This window comes from Mesoplodon bidens (assembly GCF_964165515.1).
Source record: "Mesoplodon bidens genome assembly, chromosome: 7".
NCBI classification, from domain to species: Eukaryota; Metazoa; Chordata; class Mammalia; order Artiodactyla; family Ziphiidae; genus Mesoplodon; species Mesoplodon bidens.
Window position 1 is genome coordinate 42,268,102 of NC_138164.1, and position 20,946 is coordinate 42,289,047.

General features: G+C 48.8%; 1 protein-coding gene and 1 pseudogene across 2 annotated transcripts in view; one reads left to right on the forward strand and one right to left on the reverse strand.

The window, feature by feature from the left end:
- Positions 1–20,946, forward strand: part of LOC308620770 (centrosomal protein of 78 kDa-like) — a 1,829,729-nt pseudogene that overhangs the window by 976,225 nt on the left and 832,558 nt on the right. The gene's annotated exons all lie outside the window — the stretch shown is intronic.
- LOC308620097 (forkhead-associated domain-containing protein 1-like) overlaps positions 1–20,946 on the reverse strand; it is a gene marked incomplete at its 3' end in the record, with an annotated part of 105,821 nt that overhangs the window by 15,621 nt on the left and 69,254 nt on the right. The window contains 5 exon segments of the mRNA XM_081239426.1: positions 2,708–2,787; positions 14,014–14,209; positions 15,064–15,216; positions 16,246–16,329; positions 19,078–19,185. Coding sequence (XP_081095552.1) covers positions 2,708–2,787; positions 14,014–14,209; positions 15,064–15,216; positions 16,246–16,329; positions 19,078–19,185 — 621 coding nt within the window.

Consider the following 20,946-nt stretch of genomic DNA (forward strand, 5'->3'; position numbering starts at 1 on the left):
CCTCCCTATCCCACCCCTCTAGGTAGACACACAGCACCAACCTGCTCTCCCTGTGCGATGCAGCTGCTTCCCACTAGCTATCTATTTTACCTTTGGTAGCGTGTGTGTGTATATATGTCCATGCCAAGAGAGTTGGTTTTAAATCCAGTCTGACTCTGTGAACTGCTTTCTTTATGACTGTGTTCCTACCCCTTCAGAGCACGACTGCCTTTGAAATGATGCATCACTTGTGCCATTCTTTGGCCACCGTCTCGTCTGTCTTCCCTTTAGGCCAGTGGTTCTCAACCGGGGGTGACTCTGTCCACCCTACCCCCTCCAGGACATTTAGCAATGCCTGGACACATTTGTGGGTGTCATAATTGCTGTTGGCGTCTAGTGGGTAGAGGACAAGGATGCTGCTAAACACCCCACGATGCATAGGGCAGTCTCCCAAACAAAGAGTTACCTGGCTCAAAAAATCAGTACCGCTGATGTTGAGAAGACAAGCTCCAGAAAAATGGGGACCATGTGGCTTTTGCTCACTATCTCCCTCCTTGTGCCCAGCATGGCACCTGGCACCGAGTGGTGCATAGTGGGCATGTTTGTTGAATGAACGAATGAAGGTTAAGTGGAAAATAGCCTCCCTCCTTTTTATTAAAGGAATCTCATTTCTGTGCAGCAGAAACCATACCCTCACAAAATTTGGCCCAACCTTCTCCTAGCTCTGGAACCTGGTGGGTGGGCATCCCTTCAGACCCTTTCCAGAGACAATGCAGATAGTGTTTGCAGCTGCATCTCCCTAAGACCCCAACCAGCCAGCTGGCTGCTGGAAGGCCAAATGACTGCATGGAATGGCCACCAGTCTGAATAGGTTACCCGATCTGAATGACTACAAATAACCATAATAAGCCTCCTTAAAAAATAAATTGGCTTTTAATGCTTGCCATGAGCACCTCTTAGCCCTAGCATTTGTTGGCACTACCCTGAAAACCTCTGAGATTAAAAACAAAACAACTAAAAAACTATAATGGCCCCCAAAGTGACTGTGATAGATAAGAGTGGACATATTTGTCTATGTATCTATGGAGATGAGAATAAAAGAGGGTATCTGAAGATGACAATAAACCGGGCAGATCTGCTGCAAAAAGAACCTGAGTTGCTGCTCAGTGTCTTCAGCTACCCTGAGCTGCATCCTCTGTACCGCTCCAGACGCCCCCTCTTTTCCTGAGGGGAGGGTCACTAAGGAAGAGCCTGGGCTACAGGATCCAAGCACACAGTCCCCACCCGGTCTCTGCAGGCTCGCAGACAGACCACCAGGGACACACCCCTGGTGTGTCTTCAATCATTATTCTGTGACCTTGGGTGAGGTACTTGACCTCCTGAAGCCTTAATTTTTCTTATCTGTTAAATGGGGACAATAATAGTAACTATGACACAAGGCTGCTACGATGGTTAAATGACATAAGGCATGGAGCCGGCTGAGCTCAACGCCTGGTACACAGTAAGCAGTTCACAGATGTCAGCTATTCTTCCTCCTGCTCTTTCATTTAATTACTGCCAACCTTGGAGGATTGAGAGTTAGGAGGTTTCCTGCTCTGTGGTGTCAGTGGTGGGATGAAGGCTTGTTGCCAAGGAGAAGGTCTTGGAAACAGGACCATCAGGACGTGAGATCCAGCTGAGCTCCCCACCTGGAGACGGTCCCTCTACTCCCAACCTCAGAGAAGGAAGGTTCGATTTTATCAAGAAGACCAACACGTTTCTGAAGACTCACATCTCTAGACGTGTGAGCAAATGTCTAGAAAAATTGTAGGAGAAAATGCTGGTACAGAGAGGATGGCTTTATTATGTTTTCCAAAAGCTGGTTTAGACCAGCTGCCGCAGCAAGCCACACTGGCCTGAGCTGTCCATTGTCATGTGTCAGTCAAACACCCGGTCAAACATCCATTTAGGATACAGGGCACCTTCAACCTAGCAATCAAATTACCTCTGAAAATCCTGGAAAACACAAACTATGCTCCCTAAGAAAGGAAGGTTTTCTTGGATAATACTCTTTAAATACTGTTTGACAATAATAACTATCAGCTATTCAAGTGCTCGCTATGAGCTAGGCACTGGGATAAGCACTTTACATAATGATCTCCTTTAATTTTTCCATCATCATTTTACAGCTGGGAAATTGAAGTCCCAGAAAGGTTAGGAGGCTGCCCAAGGTCACAGAGCTTGCAGAGCTGGGATTAGGACACAGGTCTCTGATTCTAGAACTTGTGTCTTCTTAATCATCATGGCTCCCTTCTGCTGCCCTTTATGTGTTCATGTTTTTCAGTTTATAGCAAAAAGCAAGTGTTAGGCAAGCTCATGACATACTGTTGTACATTAGCTTGTTGGATATTTTCTGCAGAATACAACATGTGATGTGAAAAGGAGGGCCCAGAGATTGACCTGGCCAGCATCAGTGCAATGCTATATCATGCTGTACATGATGGGAAGCCGCCTTTCTATTCAAACATTGGATCGCTGTTACGGCCAGGTACCGACCAGTCCATACAGGTGCCAGCCCATCAGGGAGGACCTGGCCTCGAACCAATGATGTATACAGTGGTGCCAGGGCACACGGCTCGTGTCTGTCCTCACGCCCACCCTCCCCACGTGTCAGTCAATGCAGAGACAAAGTTTCTTTGGTTACCATTCCGATCTCTACTCTTGAAAAAGTTGGCAAGTCAGGTTTCACCTCCAATATTTTCCGAACATTTTTTTCCATCCCGAGGGTCTTTAAGTCTAGAAATGATCCATCCATGTGGTCCTTGTGATCTATAAAAGAAATAATTTACACTCAAAAGAAAGGCTCAGGAAGAAGTTACTGCATGTAAAAGTCACAGCTGGTATTTACTGGACACTTACCACAGGCCAGTACTAATTAGCTCACCATCCTCCCTTGGCAGGTGAGGCGTCGAGGCCCAGAGAGGTGAAATGACTTGTCCAAGGCCACACAGCTCATATGAGGCTGCAGCCTCCCAGGGCGGGGGCACTGAGGGGGAACCTTCAGCCACAGGTGTGAGGATGGACTTGAACCCAGGCTTCTGTGTCCTAGCCCAGGGCTCCACCCAGCAGCAAGCTTGGTTTCTTGAAAGCCCTATTCTCTCTAAACAGGGTATTTATCCTGCGAAGTTCCCCAAGGTTGGTCCTTGCACAGCATCCGTCTATGAAAGAGTCCCAGGGGAGGCGCCATCATTCACCTGGTGTGATCACTGCTTGGCTGAGGCCCCACTGGGCGTGGGCACGCGTGGGTATGCAGAGTTAGAGGGGATGGCGTGTCAGAATGGAAGAGGTGGTTGGGTGAATGATGCCTCCCCCCCAAAGATGTCTGGCTCCTAATCCGTAGAGCCTATGAACATTACCTGACAGGGCAGAAGGACCTTTGCAGATGTGATGAGGGTAAGGATCTTGAGATGCGGGCTTATCCTGGATTAGCTGGGGGGACCCAACATAGGCGCATGGGTTCTTACAAGAAGCAGACACAGGGAGTCTGACTACAGACAGAGACGGTGTTGTGACAGAAGCAGAGAGTTGAAGGTGCTCCTCTGCCGTGAGCCAAGGAAAGCGGGGAATTTTTATTTCCTCGCCTTTTCCAGTCTAGAGACTAGAAAAGGCAAGGAAACGGATTCTTTCCTAGAGCCTCCAGAAGGAACCAGCCCCTTGCCTTTACCTTAGCGAAACTGATTTTGGACCTTTGGCCTCCAGAACTGTAAAAGAATAAATATGAGTTGTGTTAAGCCCCTAAGTTTGTGGTAATTTGTTAGAACAGCCATAGGAAACTAATATGGGGGGTGAAGGCAGGAGGTAGGATGAGAGGTAGGGAAATGCAGTGCATGTTCTGGAAGAGCTTAATTGGGTTAGAGCAGATGATGGGGGAGGGGAGGAGTAGAGGGAAGAGTCGGGATGGAAAGCTGAGCTCAGTTTGTGGCCAGCCTAGAACAGTAGCCTAAAGAGTATAAACTTGATTTAAACATCACTGAAATGTCACGAGTGTGACCTGTGTGCCCGGCCCTCTGCCAAGCAATCAACGCATCACCCCACTGTACTGTCCCGCCATCGCCTCCTTTTACACACGAGGCGGTCGGGCTCTGAGACCTGTGGCTGCTGGACGCCACACAGCTGGCAAATGGCTGAGCCAGGGCTTGGGATCACAGTGGTGTGACTCCAGGGTCTGAGTCACTGCTATTTCAGCTTCTGATGGAGCAGTGAGCTGGCTTAATGAGGGTGATTTTTTTTTTCAGAAAAATAACCGGGATGTATTAGAGACGAAGGAGCCAGCAGCATTTCTCAACTGCAGCATCTCGACGTGTTGGGCTGGACAGTCCTCGTTGTGGGAGCCGTCCTGGGCACCGTAGGACGTTTAGCAGCATCCCTGGCCTCCACCTACTGGCTGCCATGAGCATCACCCACCCAAGCTGTAATTATCAAAGATGAGAGGGTTTCAAGAAAGCAAACCGAGAGGGTTGGGTAGGCCAGGGAGAACATGGTGGGGGGAGGAAGCTGGGGCTTCAGTGCAGGGGGGCCACGTCAGTTGCCAAAGAGGCAAAGACAATGTGGGAAGTTGGTGGTGAGCACACAGGGTGTAATGCACTTCAAGGTCTTAGTGGGACAGGAGTACAAGCAGTAGAAAAGGAGCTGAAGAAGAAGTGGTCCCAGTGAAGATACACCAGCTTGAAGTGCATGTTTGATGATGAAGGAGAAAGACGGAGTGGGAGGCTGTAGACGCTGAAGAAGGAGGTCGTGATTCAGGAGCTTGTGCACAAGGTGGTCTGGGAGGGAGAGAGAAGGGGAGACTCAGGGAGGGAAGAGCTGCATTTGGAAAGAGAATGTAGTGAGGGAAGATGGAGGGAAAGGAGGAAAGGTGGGTGCGGAGAGAGACAGGAGGGGAGCTGAATAGGCTCGTGCCTGGGCCCTTGACCTCTGACATTGCCACTTGTTGAGAATTTCCAGCTTGGAAGAGTGAGAATAATAATATTATAATAATAGCTATTCAGTATTAACCACTTGCCGTGTGCCAGGCACCATGCCAGAAGTTTAACACGTGATATTTTCTGATCATTACAAACAGCCCAGCAAGGAAATGTGTTTGCATTTATAGGTGAGACACAGACGCCCAGCAAGGTTAAGCTATGGAGCTGGTAAGCAGTAGGATCAGAATTCAGACCTAGGTCTCTCATTCTCTTTTCAGAGAGACTAGAGGCTGGAGAGTGAAGGGCTGGGCTGGCTGATGTGAAGGGTGCGTGAGGAGAGGGGCGCTGGGCGGATCCCGAGATGGCAGAGATGGGTGATGCGGACTTGGGCTGTTGGAAAGAGGGATTTTCTTCTTTGGGAGAAGAAGCAATTCTTGATTATAGTTCTGGATACAAAAGTTACACATGCCTGTTACACAAATCCAAACAGGGCAGAAACCCATAAAGTGGAAAGTGTCCCCCCGCTGTATCCTCAGTGGCCGGCACACAGTAGGGCTGCAATATATAGTTGTTGAACGACTGAGTGAAAGTCATGGCTCATGCAGTCTCATCATGCTGGGATAATACTCTCAACACTTTTATGTCTTTTCCTCCAGATTTCTCCTGTGGTCGGATATTGGCATTTGAAAAAAAAAAAAGAAAAAAAAGGGGAGAACACTGTGCATATTGTATTACAACTTTCTTTTTTTTCACATAAAAATACTGCGTATCTTGGATATCTGAGAAAGAGCGATTTTCTATGTATGCAGGGAATCCTTTTATTTGCAACAAAATCTTGCAGAAGTAGACACAATCAACTGAGCTTGCAAAGATCAATGTAAAAAGTCCTTTCTTTCCCTTATCAAAAGAAGCTGAGAAACCAGGCAGGAGGAGAGGGGAGCTGACTTTTAAGGTCCTCCTTACATGTTTCCTGTCTTCCAGTGGGACCACACAGTAATCCTTCACCAATCAGTTTTTTTTTTTTAGGTCACAGCTTTTTAATTTTTTAATTGAGATATAGTCAATGTAAAATATTGTATGTTTCAGGTGTACAACATAGTGATTCACAATTTTTAGAGGTTATATTCCATTTATAGTTATTATAAAATATTGGCTATGGGCTTCCCTGGTGGCGCAGTGGTTGAGAGTCTGCCTGCTAATGCAGGGGACATGGGTTCGGGCCCTGGTCTGGGAGGATCCCAAATGCCGCGGAGCGACTAGGCCTGTGAGCCACAACTACTGAGCCTGCGCGTCTGGAGCCTGTGCTCCACAACGAGAGAGGCCGCGATAGTGAGAGGCCAGCGCACCACAATGAGGAGTGGCCCCCGCTTGCCACAAATAGAGAAAGCCCTCGCACAGAAACGAAGACCCAAGACAGCCAAAAAAATAAATAAATAAACAAATGTGGGGTTTAAAAAAAAAGAAAAAAAATTAGGAAAAAGTGAAATTAAAAAAAATATATTGGCTATATTCCCTGTGCTGTAAAATATATCATTGTAGCTTATTTATTTTATACATAGTAGTTTGTACCTCTTTTTTTAAAATTGGAGTATAGCTGCTTTACGATGTTGTGTTAGTTTCAACTGTACAGCAATGTGAATCAGCTCTATGTATTCATATATCCCCTCTTTTTTGAATTTCCTTCCCATTCTGGTCACAAAAGGATGGAACGCTTCATGAATTTCCGTGTCATCCTTGCACAGGGGCCATGTTAATCTTCTCTGTATTCTTCCAATTTTAGTATATGTGCTGCTGAAGTGAGCACGGTAGTTTGTTCCTCTTATTTCCCTACCTCTAACTTGTCCCTCCCCCTTTCCTGCTCCCCACTGGTAACCACTAGTTTGTTTTCTATATCTGTGAGTCTATTTCTTTTTTTCTTATATTCACTAGTTTTATTTTTTAGATTCCACATAAAAGTCATATCATACAGTATTTGTCTTTCTCTGTCTGACTTATTTCACTAAGCATAGTACCCTCCAAGTCCATCCATGTTGCTGCAAATGGCAAAATTGCATTCTTTTTTATGGCTGTGTAGTATTCCACTGCATATATAGATATAGATATAGATATAGATATTGATATAACACATCTATTTTTGGGGGGTGGCCACACCATGCAGCTTGTGGGATCTTAGTTCTCCAACCAGGGACTGAACCTGGGCCGTAGCAGTGAAAGCGTCAACTCCTATCCACTGGACCGCCAGGGAATTCCCTACTGCATCTTCTTTATCCACTCATCTGTTGATGGGCACTTAGGTTGCTTTTATGTCTTGGCTATCGTATATAATGCTGCTATGAACATTGGGGTGCATGTATCTTTTTGAATTAGTGGTTTTCATTTTAGGGGAATAAATACCCAGGAGTGGAATTGCTGGATCATATGATAGTTCTATTTTTAGTGTTTTGAGAAACCTTCAAACTGTTTTCCGTAGTGGCCACACCAATTTACATTTCCACCAACAGTGTACAAGGGTTCCCTTTTCTCCATATCCTCGCCAACAGTTGTTATTTGTGTTCTTTTTGGTGACGGCCATTCTGACAGGTGTTAGGTGATATCTTAACCAATCAGATCTTTAGTAGTGACCCCAATCTCCTGGGCTGCTCATGACATGATCCAACAATAGTTACTCAACCTGGATTTCCCTGAGGGATTTATTCCAGGATTTTACAGACCTAGCTCGTTACGTGTGTTTTATCCCTTAGGACAATATTTTAAAAGGCAGGTAGTATGGTGGTTCAGAGCAGGGGCTTTGAGGTCACAGGGACCTGGATGGAGTCCCAGCTTTACCACTCGGCAGCTAGGAAATGCAGCCCATTGTCAAGAGCTGAGGAAGAAGGCCTGGGAAGAGAACTGAGTGCTCACGGCTAAGAAAATCTGACTAGCTGTCAAATAGAGATGCGGCAGGGGTCACAGGTAAAGGCACCTCGGCGTGAGTAAATCAAGCTGCCCTGCCTGTGCGCATACCCATCTGCTTGCCATCCACATTTAGTTCACATTAAATCAACAAGTATTCAAGGCTGATGCGGATGGCAGCTACCATTTACTAAGGCTTATGTGTGACCCCATGATTTGGGTACCAAGTCGTTTAATCCTCACAACTACCTGGTGAGATCTTAACCCCATTTTATAACCAAGTAAACAGAGGCACACAGAAGTCGAGACTTGCTCACACAATGAGTAAGCGCACACTTGAGAGTCACACCTTAGCAGCTGGTCTCCAAAGCCTGAACTCAGAATTATTTGCTCTAATGCAAATGGGGCTTTGCTGGGGCGAGGCCCGCGGTGCGCATCAGACACCCTTCACTCCAGGGAATGAAACTCTCAGGTTTGTCTCTGTTCAAGTTAACGACAGAACCTGTCCTCTAGGAACTGGGCATGTACCTGGTACCCCTCTGGATCTTCGGAGGGCATGTGGGGTCACAGAAAAAGCACAAGTGCTAGGGTCACAACGACCTCAGTTTGAGTCCTGACCCTACCATGTACCCGCTGTGTGACTTTGAGCAAGTTCCTTAATGTTATTGATACTCAGTTTCCTTACTTGCAAAATAAAGACGACAATAGTACCTGGCTCATTGGGCTGTTGGAAGATGAAAGTACACAGTACATGTAAAACAACTAACACAGTGACAAGTACCCAGGAGGAATTAAACAAACCATGGTTCCTACCCTCCTCTTAGGAACTGTGAACACACAAGGCTCTTAGGACTGCTTGTGTATGGTGATGAGTGACTGGGGGATCCCCTGCTGGCCTCAGCAATGGGAAGTACCTTGAATCACTTATCATGGTGGTCTAACACACAAAAAGTTTTTGAGCCAGCTTCTTCTTTTTTTTTTTTTTTTTTAGCGGTACGTGGGCCTCTCACTGTTGTGGCCTCTCCTGTTGTGGAGCACAGGCTCCGGACGCGCAGGCTCAGCAGCCATGGCTCACGGGCCCAGCCGCTCCGCGGCATGTGGGATCTTCCCGGACCGGGGCACGAACCCGTGTCCCCTGCATCAGCAGGCGGACTCTCAACCACTGCGCCACCAGGGAAGCCCCTGATGGCTTAATTTTGCAACCCATGTTTCTTTACGGTAATGTAAGACTAGATTTAGAGACAGAGGCTTCAGTGACTCCTAAAGCCTGGGGAGGGGACAGTGCACACATTGCTTGGCCCCGCTATTACTAGGATAGAGATCATGACCTTTCCTTGTTTTAGTTCTGATTTTGAAGAACAGCTAGAACTGTGGGCCACATCTCTCTTGGTTTCACGCACACTCAGACTCTGCCATGATTACAACAACAGTAATACAGTGGTTGGGGAGGGTCTGGGTTGCCGGGAGAAATGCAACGCCCCTCTTCTCTATGCTCTCTGTGAGGGGCAGGCACTTACAGAAAAGTTAATCTTGATTTTGCCTCTCTTATTTTTCTTAAACCCCACATTTGTTTATTTATTTATTTTTTTGGCTGTCTTGGGTCTTCGTTTCTGTGAGAGGGCTTCATCTAGTTGCAGCAAGCAGGGGCCACTCTTCATCGCGGTGCGCGGGCCTCTCACTATCGCAGCGTCTCTTGTTGTGGAGCACAGGCTCCAGACGCGCAGGCTCAGTAGTTGTGGCTCACGGGCCTAGCTGCTCCGCGGCATGTGGGATCCTCCCAGACCAGGGCCCGAACCCGTGTCCCCTGCATTAGCAGGCAGACTCCCAACCACTGTGCCACCAGGGAAGCCTTGCCTTTCTTTTTAAACACATTTAAAAGAAATTCGCACCACCTTCTGGATTACCTTAGACATATCCTGGCTGGGGTTGTTTAATCACCGGAGTTGAAAATCACTCCTCTATTCTCATTCATTATTGCAAGAATGTCAAGTTTGTGCAGCCTCCCTGGAGAGCACTTTGGCAAGAAGGATCAACGATAAATGTTGGAGTTTCCCAGGTGTGGCCCTGGGCTCTCCCTTCTCATTCAATACTTTCTTCCTAGTGATACCATTCACACGTATGGCTTTAATCACCATCCATCCATCCACCCGTCCATCCATCCCATCTGACTAAGCACCCGCTATGTGGCACATGTTCTTCTGGGTTCCGGGGCCACATCACTGATATGGTTGGATAACCAGGGTGACAGCTGCGTCGTTGGCACCTCACTTTGGATGTCTACAGGCACCTCACACTCATCTTCCCTCTCAAACCCGGTCCTCCTGTGGCATTCCTTACTCTGGATTTTAGTGAAGGAACCACATCTGTACTTTTAACACAAGCCAGAAACCTGGAGATCTGTAGCCCCCTTTCTCTCCATCACTTCCCTTCTAGCCATATCTAACTCCATCACTGAGGCCTGTTGATTCATCTCTTAAATGCCCCTGGAATCTTCTCTCTTGCTCCGTCCCCTCCATTGCCACAGTGAGGGCCACCATCGTGTCTTGTGACAGCCTCCTAACTGCTCTCCCGGGGTTCTGTGCTGGCCACCTTCCTGTACATTTTCCACTCGTGGCCAAGATGACTGTCTCCAAATGCAAGCCTGTTCCATCAGTTTCTTCCTTAAAACCTTTCGTGGGCTTCTCTCTGCTCTCAGGTTAAAGCAGAGCTTCTTACCAGGGCTCTGCAAGCCCCTGGCCACACCATGATACAGCCCCTGTGGACCTCCTTCACCAGTCCCTGCCCTCCGCCTCCATTTCTTTAAGCCCCTTGAGTTCTCCATGCTTCCTTCGATCCCACCACGCTGCTCCCTCCACCCAGAATGCCCTCCCCTCCCCTCTTTGGCAAATAACTCCTATGCACCCTGCAGTTGCCCTGCCGTCCCTGACCAGGTCAGAGCCCTGCACTTCTTCAAAGCAACTGTCATGATTAAACTTTTACATGTGAGTGATTTTTCAGTTAAGGCCCCACCCTATTCCTCCCTGAGACCCTAAGATCTACAAGCGCAGGGAGAGTGCCTGTTAGTTCCCCAATATTTTATAATGAAAGATTTCAAATGTACAGCGAACAGGGAGGAATTTTACAGCCAACATCCATATACCCCATAACCTGGATTCTACCTGTTTCTGACCCCATTATATTTCCATCCTGCACTGTGCCTGGTATCTAGGAGGCCTGCGATAAATCTTTGTTGAATGAAAGTGGTTCATATCCTTCCACATCTAGGATGATAAAGATAAGATGAACAGGTATGTGTGAATAATATTTATGTCAGCCTCATCTATTAAGTGTGAAAAACTGGAAGCAACTTAAATGCCCATGATAGAGGACTGGCTAAATAAATTACGGTATATCCTTCAGAATGGGGTTCCTTGCCATCAGTGACAGTGATGATGTAGATCTGTGTGTATTGACATTGAAGGATGCTCCAGATGTACTGTTAGGAATGAAACTAAAGGAAATTGGGTATAATATGACATTATTCTTTTGTAAAGTTAAAAAATCAATACACGTGGATAGGTAGTGCCTATTTTATGCCAGGTACTACTCTGAATACTTTACATATATCAATGCATTTTAATCCTCACAAAAATCCTACGGGGTGAGTATTCCCTATTATCCCCATTTTACAGGTAAAGAAACAGGCACAGAGAGGGGAAGTAACTTGCCTAGAATCACACAGCTCTTTCCATGGGAAAATGCCCTGGAAGTTCCACACAAAATATGATAGTAGTGACGATACCAAACGCTAGCGAGGATGTGAAGCAACAGGAACTCTCATTCATTGTTGGCGGGAACGCAAAACAGCCACTTTGGAAAAGAGTTTTGTGGTTTTCTTAAAAACTAAACGTACTCTACGGACTTCCCTGGTGGCGTAGTGGTTAAGAATCCGCCTGCCAATGCAAGGGACACAGGTTCAAGCCCTGGTCTGGGAAGATCCCGCATGCCGCAGAGCAACTAAGCCTGTGTGCCACAACTACTGAGCCTGTGCTCTAGAGCCTGTGAGCCACAACTACTGAGCCCGCGTGCCAAACTACTGAAGCCTGCGCACCTAGAGACCATGCAACGCAACAAGAGAAGCCACTGCAATGAGAAGCCCGTGCACCACAAGGAAGAGTAGCCCCCGCTTGCGGAAACTAGAGAAAGCCCGTGCGCAGCAATGAAGACCCAACGCAGCCAAAAATAAATAAAATAAAATAAATTAAAATTTAAAAAAACACCTAAATGTACTCTAACCACACGATTCAGCAACCGCGCCCTTGGTATTTACTCAAAGGAGTTGAAAACATGTCCACACAAAACTCTGCACGTGGACGTTTATGGCAGCTTTATTCATAACTGCCAAAACTTGGAAGCCACCAGGATGTCCTTCAGTAGGTGAATGGATAATGGAATATTATTGGGCACTTAAAAAGAAAAAAAGAGCTATCAAGCCATGCAAAGACTTGGAGGAAACGAAAATGCATATTACTAAATAAAAGAAACTAATCTGAAAAGTTGTATGATTCCAACTACATGATATCCTGGAAAAGGCAAAAACTAGGGCGATGGTAAAAAGATCTGTGGTTGCCAGGGGCTGCGCGGGGGCTGGGAGGGAGCACAGAGGATTTTCAGGGCAGTGAAACTATTCTTTTTTTTGGGGGGGGGATAGGTTCTTTTATTTGAAATAAAAATGTCCAGTTTTGAAAAGAAAAGAAGGTTTCTTAAAAACATAAGTCCTCAAACCACAGGTTTCCCCATGACGAGTTGAATTCCTGAACACTGCAGAGGGATTACTGGAGATGTTGATTACTTAAGGCACTAATAGGAGGGCACTGAAGAACAGCAGGGCCAGGCTTCAATCAGACAAATGTGCGCTGCCCTGGAGGAATTGCATAGGCTGGCTTTGAAGTTGGCTTCTCCTTTGCTTCTTTTTATTTTGTTAAACTTGTAGCTTTACTTTCCTCAATTTCTAGAATATCAGTTTCTAGATATTTGGGTTTATGGGTTATCATCATTTTGCTTTATTACCACGTCCCTGATCTGTAACTTCACCCACCCCACTTCCCCTCTATGGACTCCACAGGTGGCTTTTAATGAATTCTCTGTCCTTTCTGTTACTGTGTAGTTACAGAGTGACCTGAGAAGTGAAACTCATAAATCGAGTTGACCTAATACCAGGGCTTTGTGCACAGAATCCACCAATCTGCTCAGAGATGGCCTGATCTGAACCACATCCCCCACCATGCTCCCTGGCTTCTGCTTAGGGCAGTAGATTTGGGATCAAAGGCACCTTCAGGACTGGACCATCTTCCCGGTGGAGCATCGTGATTTACAGGGCCTCTGGGTCCTCCCCGGGGTGGGCCTCATTATTGGTGGACCTGCTGGTCTCAGGACTTAATGAAGCTCAGGTTGTTGATGTCTCATCGCAGAAAGAATTCAGTGAGAGACAAAGTGATAGGTAAGACGTGGACTTATTTAGAGAGAAACACACTCCACAGACAGAGCGTGGGCCATCTCAGAAGGCGAGAAAGGCCAGGGCAGTGAAACGATTCTGTATGATATTATAATGGTGGATACATGTCATCACACATTTGTCCAAGCCCAAACCCATAGGATGTACAACACCAAGAGTGACCCCTACACAGCACTGTAAATCAACTACACTCCAATAAAATTAAAATGAAAAAGAGTGAACCCTAATATAAACCATGGACTTTGGGTGATTAGGATGGGTCAATGTAGGTTCATCAGTCCTGACAACTGTACCTCTCTGGTGCTGATGCTGATACATGGGGGAGGCTGTGTATGAGTGGGGACGGGGGGTACCTGGGAAATCTCTGTATCATCCTCTCAATTTTGCCATGAACATAAAGCTGCTCTGAAAACCGTCTCTGCTCTCTCTATGTATATATAGGGTTACTTCTGAGAGAGAAGATTGAGCATAATTTCGATTTTTCCTGTTGACTCTGTCACGTCTCCTTTTTGTCCAGTAATCACGTCGCACTTGTGTACTTTTTTCCAGGAACACTGCTTCTCAAGTGGTGAAGCAAAGTGAAGTCTGGAGAAGGGAACACTTGGCCACATACCTAAGAAGCCTCCCTCAACAGATGTCCCATCGTGATCAGATTCAACGCAATAGTTCAGTCATGTAACTATGTGAGAAAAGAGTTTCAATCACCTTTGTCGGAGCTGCAGAACTGGATCCCCACCTCGTGGAGGAGATGCTCCGTTTCCTCCAGCCAGGACAGTGACAGGCGCAAGATGTCCAGCGCCACCTTCTGGAGCCCTGAGACAGGTGGGCTGACCTGCAGGTGCTGCAGGAGGTCGACCTCCTTCTTCAGGTCATTGCTACAGCAAGACATTGTCATGCATGCCTGGAAAGAGATGAGGTCGTGAGGAGCCCGGGCACCATCGCCAGAAATACCACCTGATGGCTGTGACCCGCACAGAGCAGTGTTCTTGACGGGCCCGTGAAGCAGGCAGGGCCGTATGTTGGCCGCCCTGTGACGGCCCAGTTCTACTTCCCTTTTTTGGGGGGCGGAAGGAAGGAGGCAGCTTTTATTTCACGTGCACTCTAATTGGGACTCTGGATGGTCAAAGAGACCCTTTGTTTAGGTATAGGCAATTCCAAAGCCAAATTGCCAAGGACGATTTGGCTGAAAGGGGAAGCAAATTTGGTTACAGAATTCCTGCTGAGATCAACACACAAGCTGGTCATAAAGTGCGGTTTCCTGATTTGAAAGAGTGCTGACAAGCCAACATTTGCCCAGACTCCCCAGATAGCAGCTGCATATTTCCAGAGAAAGCAGAAGCAGCTGCCTGATGTGATAAGCTGGATCCCTGCATGGGAGCCATGAAGTGGGGGCTCTGCCAGACCCTCTGGTCCAATAAGGGTAAGAGCAGCCTTCCACTGCTGGGACAGAAAAGAAAACTGCAAATAAAGAGCAGAATGTTTCTTTGGTTTCTCTGGAAATAACACGGGGCTGTTTTTTTTTTCCCCCGGGGTCTGGGGCCTCCCAAAGGCAGTACTTGGAGTGTGTCGGGCAGCTTCTCCTTGGCCACACCAAGTTCACCTGGGAGGCATTTCTGGAGGTCCTTTGTTTTCTGATCTCAAACAGATTTCTCCAACAAGAGAAAAGGTGGACTAAAAGCAGAGCTGGACAATTTCCTGAACAAGGAGCACAAAAATGAGACACAGGGGACATTTGAGGAATGGAAAAGGGGGCACCTGGCAACGGTCTAAGGATGTCTTCAGCTTCTTGATGTTCTGGGTGATTTCCTCCTCTTTGCAGCTGCTGAGCTGGGTCTCCTTCTGCAGGGTCTGCTTTTTCTGCCAAACGTTGATATTGTCCTCTGTGACCCTGCTGCTCTTCTCTAGTAACTGGTGAGAAAAAGAAAAAAAAAAGATTTAAAATGCAGGGTGGGGCTTCCCTGGTGGCGCGGTGGTTGGGAGTCTGCCTGCCGATGCAGGGGATGCGGGTTCAAGCCCTGGTCGGGGAAGATCCCACATGCCGCGGAGCAACTGGGCCTGTGAGCCACAACTACTGAGCCTGCGCGTCTGGAGCCTGTGCTCCGCAACAAGAGAGGCCGCGATAGTGAGGCCCGCGCACCGCGATGAAGGGTGGCCCCTGCTCGCCGCAACTGGAGAAAGCCCTCGCACAGAAACGAAGACCCAACCCAGCAAAAATAAATTAATTAATTAATTAAAATGCAGGGTGGCTCTGGGGGGAGGGGACCTGGAGGGCTTCAGCTTAAGCTCAGAGGAGGGAGGTCCTGGCGTGTTTTGGGGATGGCTCTGGAGGGTGGATATTGGCTCTGTCACCGGGGCATGTTTCCCAGGATCAGAGATGGTTTTTTAAGAGCCAAAGGCCTGTCATGTGGCCACAAGTGTGTTCTAGATTCTTCTGCATTCTGGGAGGGATTCATCACGCTGAGCCTGATGCTGTGGGCTCCTAAAAAGGAGGTCGTCCGAGAGAAGCCCGTGGTGTGATCTTGTGACCCGCGCGCTGACACCCAGGATTGGAGAGGATAAACGGAAGGATAATAAGGCATCGTTACAGCCAGAGGCCCACCCTCACTGCCATCTGCCACTTCAGGAGGAACGAGCGAGCGAGGACGCACCGTCCATGCTGAGGCCGCCCCTTTCCTCGCGGGGCTAACGGAGGTTCACCGTGCGGGTCTGCCGACCAGACACAGTCCTGGGTGGTTTAATTTGATTTTCACAGAAACACTGCAAGGGAGTTTAACTGGCTTTTACTTTAAAAGCCAGGAAATCCCAGAAAATCAAAACAAATTTCATGGTGTAGCAACAGTGTGAAAAATATGTGCCACCAACAAAAAACAGGAACATATGCTCCCAGTGTCTGGAGCCCCGGGTCCCTGAAGGAGAAAGTGGGGAAGAGAGACGAGCCGTCTGATTGGAGACAGGTTTGTCCTGGAATGGTTTCACGCGTCCGCAAGTGGCCTTGAGGACCTGACCTCTGAAAAGCTCCAGCTGCAGCACAAAGAAAGGGAAGGGGATGAGGTGAGTGGCGCAGCTGCAGCTGCAAGGCTAGGGGAGGCACCTCCATCGCTGGGTCTGGGAGAAATCGGTGAGAAGGCTCTGCACGCCTTTAGTGGTCATTATGGGTAATTAACACCTTCACCTCTCACCGGAAGGGGCAGTGCCCACACAAGAGAGGGGGACAGCAGGTTTTAATGACTTTTCAGGTGTGCCCGCTTAACCTAGCCGACACACACGGTCAGCACACACACGTCTCGGGCTCTCGGAAGAGCCACTTGCTGCCAATTATCCAGTGGGAAGTCCAGGGCCAGGAGTGCTCTTCCGTAATTGCTACGTTGGCACCAGGCTGTGAGATAAACATTGAGGCTGCCAGCCCGGGTAACTCGTGTCATCAGCAAGGGCTCCTGGGGAGAGAAGGTGGAGCTGCCTGCTGCCGTTTTGTGCCTTAGACCTTGTGTCCTGAAGACGACGTCTCCTGTATTCCTCTCCAGGTCCCCGGAGCCTGGTGCAGTGCCTGGCACACAGCAGGCACTCAATAAACGTTCATCGAATGCTTAGAACAGAAACACCTGTCAAGTCAGATGTTCAAAGTCCTCTCCTTCAGTTCAGCCAGTTTTTACTGAGTGCCTCCCTGATGCTGGTGTCTTCATATTATGGATGATGAAACAATGCAGTTAAATTAAATCAGGGCTTCTAGAATGACGAGTTCAAGATGCCCCAGGCTCATGAGACTTGAACGGCAAAGAAGCCCAAGATTCTCTGGAAATTTCCCAACGTGATGGCCCTTGGCCTGGGTTTTTGGCTCACTGGCAAAATGTGGTCATGAAAGGCTCTAAAACAGAGCCCTGAAGGACCACAAGGGCCACGGAATCAATGAGAACGTCAACAGGTCCTAAGACACAGGAGTCTGCTGCACACCAGGGAGCTCTGGGAAGCCAAGTAGAGGAATTGTGACTCTCCTAAGGACACCTCTGCAGTCATCCTGCCAGAAGCCAGCCGGGTGATTGGAGGGACTCTGGGTCGTCTGCTGGTTTCATGGCCAAGGGAGGGTCCTAGCTCGCCTGAGGAAGAGGTTATGTAGAGAGGGCCCTGTGGGCAATGGCCCGCGTTATCACCAGAGGCGCCCTACAGGACTGCTTGGTGGGGGGTGGGGGTGGGGAGGGACAGGTCCTGCTGGACGATGGGCTGAGTCCTGTGGTCACTGGCCTGGGGAAGGGCAGGACTTTAGGCCGGGAGTGGGCTGTGGAGACAAGGGGGTGAAGCAGGAAGGCCCAGGCAGCGCAGAGAAGCCTCGTTCGTCCTTTCTCTCTCGAGTCTAGACCTGGAGGAATCTCAGTGTCTTTGAGGGTCTTCCTGGATGACCCCTGACCAGAGCCATGACCAGGCGCTCGGCAAGTGGCGCAGATCATGCCCTCAAGGCGGGTGTGCGCCGTGAGTGCAGAGTGCCAGCAAGGTGAGGGGTAGCCCAGGTGCACGGAGGGAAGCCCAGGCTGGCGGGCTCTCTGCCTTGCTAAGGGGTCGGCACCCTGCAGGAGAAAGGACACCGGGGGTGATGGTGTGGAAGTTGGTTGAAGAGGCTTTAAAACCTACCTGAGGGTCAGCATCGTCCTTTAACTTGTGGGTGCCTCTGAAGTTTAGCGCGTGGGACAAATTCCGGTCACACTGATGGTTCAGGCTTGGATGCTACCAAACGCAAGGGCTTTGGGAACTGGGCTGGGTGGGACGGAGGGCTCCTTTGAGGATTGTGGTTCTTAACCTTTTTTGGTGGTTTACAGATCCTTCTGAGCACCCAATGAGTGACGAGGTGGACTCACTCTCCCAGAAAAAGAAAAGCACAAACACATACATGCAAAACGTTCTTGGTCCCCCTGGAGCCGTGGCTGCCAGGAGAGGATGCCTCGTGGAGGGGGTCCAAGATGGGCTGCCCTCGGTGGGCTGTGTTCTGGAGGGCCAGTGCCCCGTCTTGGGTTCTCCTTTGCTCTCCCTTAGCCTTTGGTGAAGGCTCGTTTGCATGTTCTGGCCCTCATGTCTGTGCCACGTGTCAGAGGAAGGGCCACTGGGCCATCGTGGGTCAGAGTCCTGGGAAATGGCCCTCTCCCCACCCTGCCCACCTCCACCTGGCATAAGCTGTGGTATTCTGGGTTTTACTTTATTAAGAAAAGTGGCAGGACTTCCCTGGCGCTCCAGTGGTTAAGATTCCACGCAGCCACTGCAGGGGGCACGGGTTCCATCCCTGGTTGGGGAACTAAAATCCTGCAGGCCACGCGGTTCAGCCAAACAAAACAAACAAACAAACAAACCAACAAACAGAAATGTGGCATTTCCCTGGGGACACTGACTGTAGCATCTGTTTGGGGTCCCAGAGGAAGAAAGATCGCTGTAAATGTCAGGACAAAAAATGTGAAGGAGAAAGTGCTAGAAACACCACCGGGGTCAAGAGCTCAAACCCTTCCCAAGTGGGAACCGCACAGCTGGTTCCCTGGGGTGGGCCTTGAGCTGGGACTGGCTGCTTGGTCAGGGTCTCAGGCAGCAGCAAACACTGGAGTGGGCAGCTTCCCAGAAGGAAAAGCCTCTTTAGTGAAATCCACGGGGACGCCGAAGCCGCACAAAGCCCTGCCCCTGAGATAAGCGGGTGAACTAAGCCAGGCCGTCTTCCTCCTCATTCATCCCTGCCGGCCGCTTGGGTGCGGGATTCCGTGGAGAGCACGGGCCCGTGAAGGGGCTCTGCAGCACGCCTACCTGACCTACTGCCCTTTCCAAATTGGCTTTAATGAGGTTTTCTCTGTTCCTCATTTCTTGCAGCTGAAGCAATTTCCTTCTGGAATCCTCCCGAAGCTTCTCTTCCACCTGAAAGGATGATGAAAGCGTGGGCTTGCTGCTAATGTGATCATCATGCCCTCCGGGGAAACTCTTCTGGGGGGGCTGCTAATGGCAGTGGGGGATTCCCTGAGGGGTAGGGACAGCTGCAGCCCAGCAGCAGGGGTCACAGGCATGCACAGGGTGGAGGCAAACTCACAGGGAGTTGCCCCCTACGGGAAAGGGCCGAGCTCTGCACCCGGGACTCAACTATGTTCTACCGCACACTCCCATCCCAGCTCGGTCCCAAACAAGCCGTACGACACTCGGAAAGTTATTTCACTGCTCCGTGACTCAGTGTCCTCATCTGTCAAATGGGGATGATGATACTAGTATCACTGCATAGAGTTATTGTGGGGATTCAATGTTTGGAATAGTGCTTAAGGGCTCTGTGAGTGTGTTAAGTACTGTTGTAACCTAGGAAAGGTGGACAGGAATGTCCGCCGTACAGTCTCGTTCTAATAACTCGTGATGGGTACTTGGAAATGTTATGATTGGGTTTATTATCATAACTGTTTGTCGTTACCACTTTGAGCACACTCACTGGTGGTAACCTCTCTGGAGGCTTGCTAAAGCAATGTCTATTAAGAACTGCAGCCTGCCAAGGAAGGTATTTAAAGTGGAGAAGCTTGCCTACTTTTCCCCCCTTGCTTGGGTAACAGTCAACGCACGGTAAGCTTGGGCGTGCTCCATGCTACCCTTGGCTGGCCAGTGTAGGCCTCGCAGCTGCTCAATTCTTGGATGCACCTGCTGAGCCCTGGGCCCTGGCACTAACAGGAAATGAGGCAAACTCTCATAAATAAATGGAAAGTTTTTGTGCTGAAACAAATTCACAGGCTGTTTTTTTAGGGATCTGAAGAGGGGGATCACAGGGATCTAATAAAAGACCCAGAAAAGCCCTTAAGAGCTTTCTTCTGAGTAGTGTGGTCCAGTGGAAGAGCCTCTACCCAGCTCCGTTACCTTGGAAAAGTCATCTAAGCTCTCTGGGCCTTAGTTTTCTCCCAGGTCTAAACATGCTCTGACTTCTATGTCAGCAGCCTTTTTCATGTGCTGCAAAAGCCAAGTCCAGCCTTGGACTCTGCCCTTATCTGTGTTCTGCATGAACAGCCCCCGTTCCCGTCCCCAAGCCTCAGAGTCACCTTCAGCGGCCGCCCTGCTCCCTCCCTCACACTTGGTGGTCTCACGCCTGTCCTCCAGTCCCTCGAACATGCAAGCTGGACTGTGACAACTGGCCTCCTCGCCTCGAGTTTAGATTCTTCCAGTGCAATCTTAACGGTACTCTGAGAGTTACCCAGCTGTAAGGCAGCTCTGTCCAACAGAAATTTCTCCAGCGGTACAGGTACTCTGAGCGAGGCTGTGTTGTCTAATACGGCAGCCACCAGCCACATCTGGGGATCGAGCACTCGAAATGGGGCTGGTGTGACGGAGGAACTGAACTAAAAATTTTAGTTAATTTTCATTAATTTCAGTGTAAACAGTAGCATGTGGCTGTTTGCTACGCCAGCGTCACTGAAGTCAGACGAACCTGGAGTCAGACAAAACCGACTGTGCCATTGGGCTAGTTACTTTACTAGTAACTAGTAGCCTTGACTTTCTCATCTGTAAAATGGAGAGGATGATTTCTAGATCACAGCGCTGTTGTGAAGATGAAGAGATGAAATGTTCAAGGGAACGCCTAGTACGTGAGAAATTGTAACGATCATTTTCACCCTGATTACTGTCCACAAATGTCATTGCATCAGTCACTTGTTC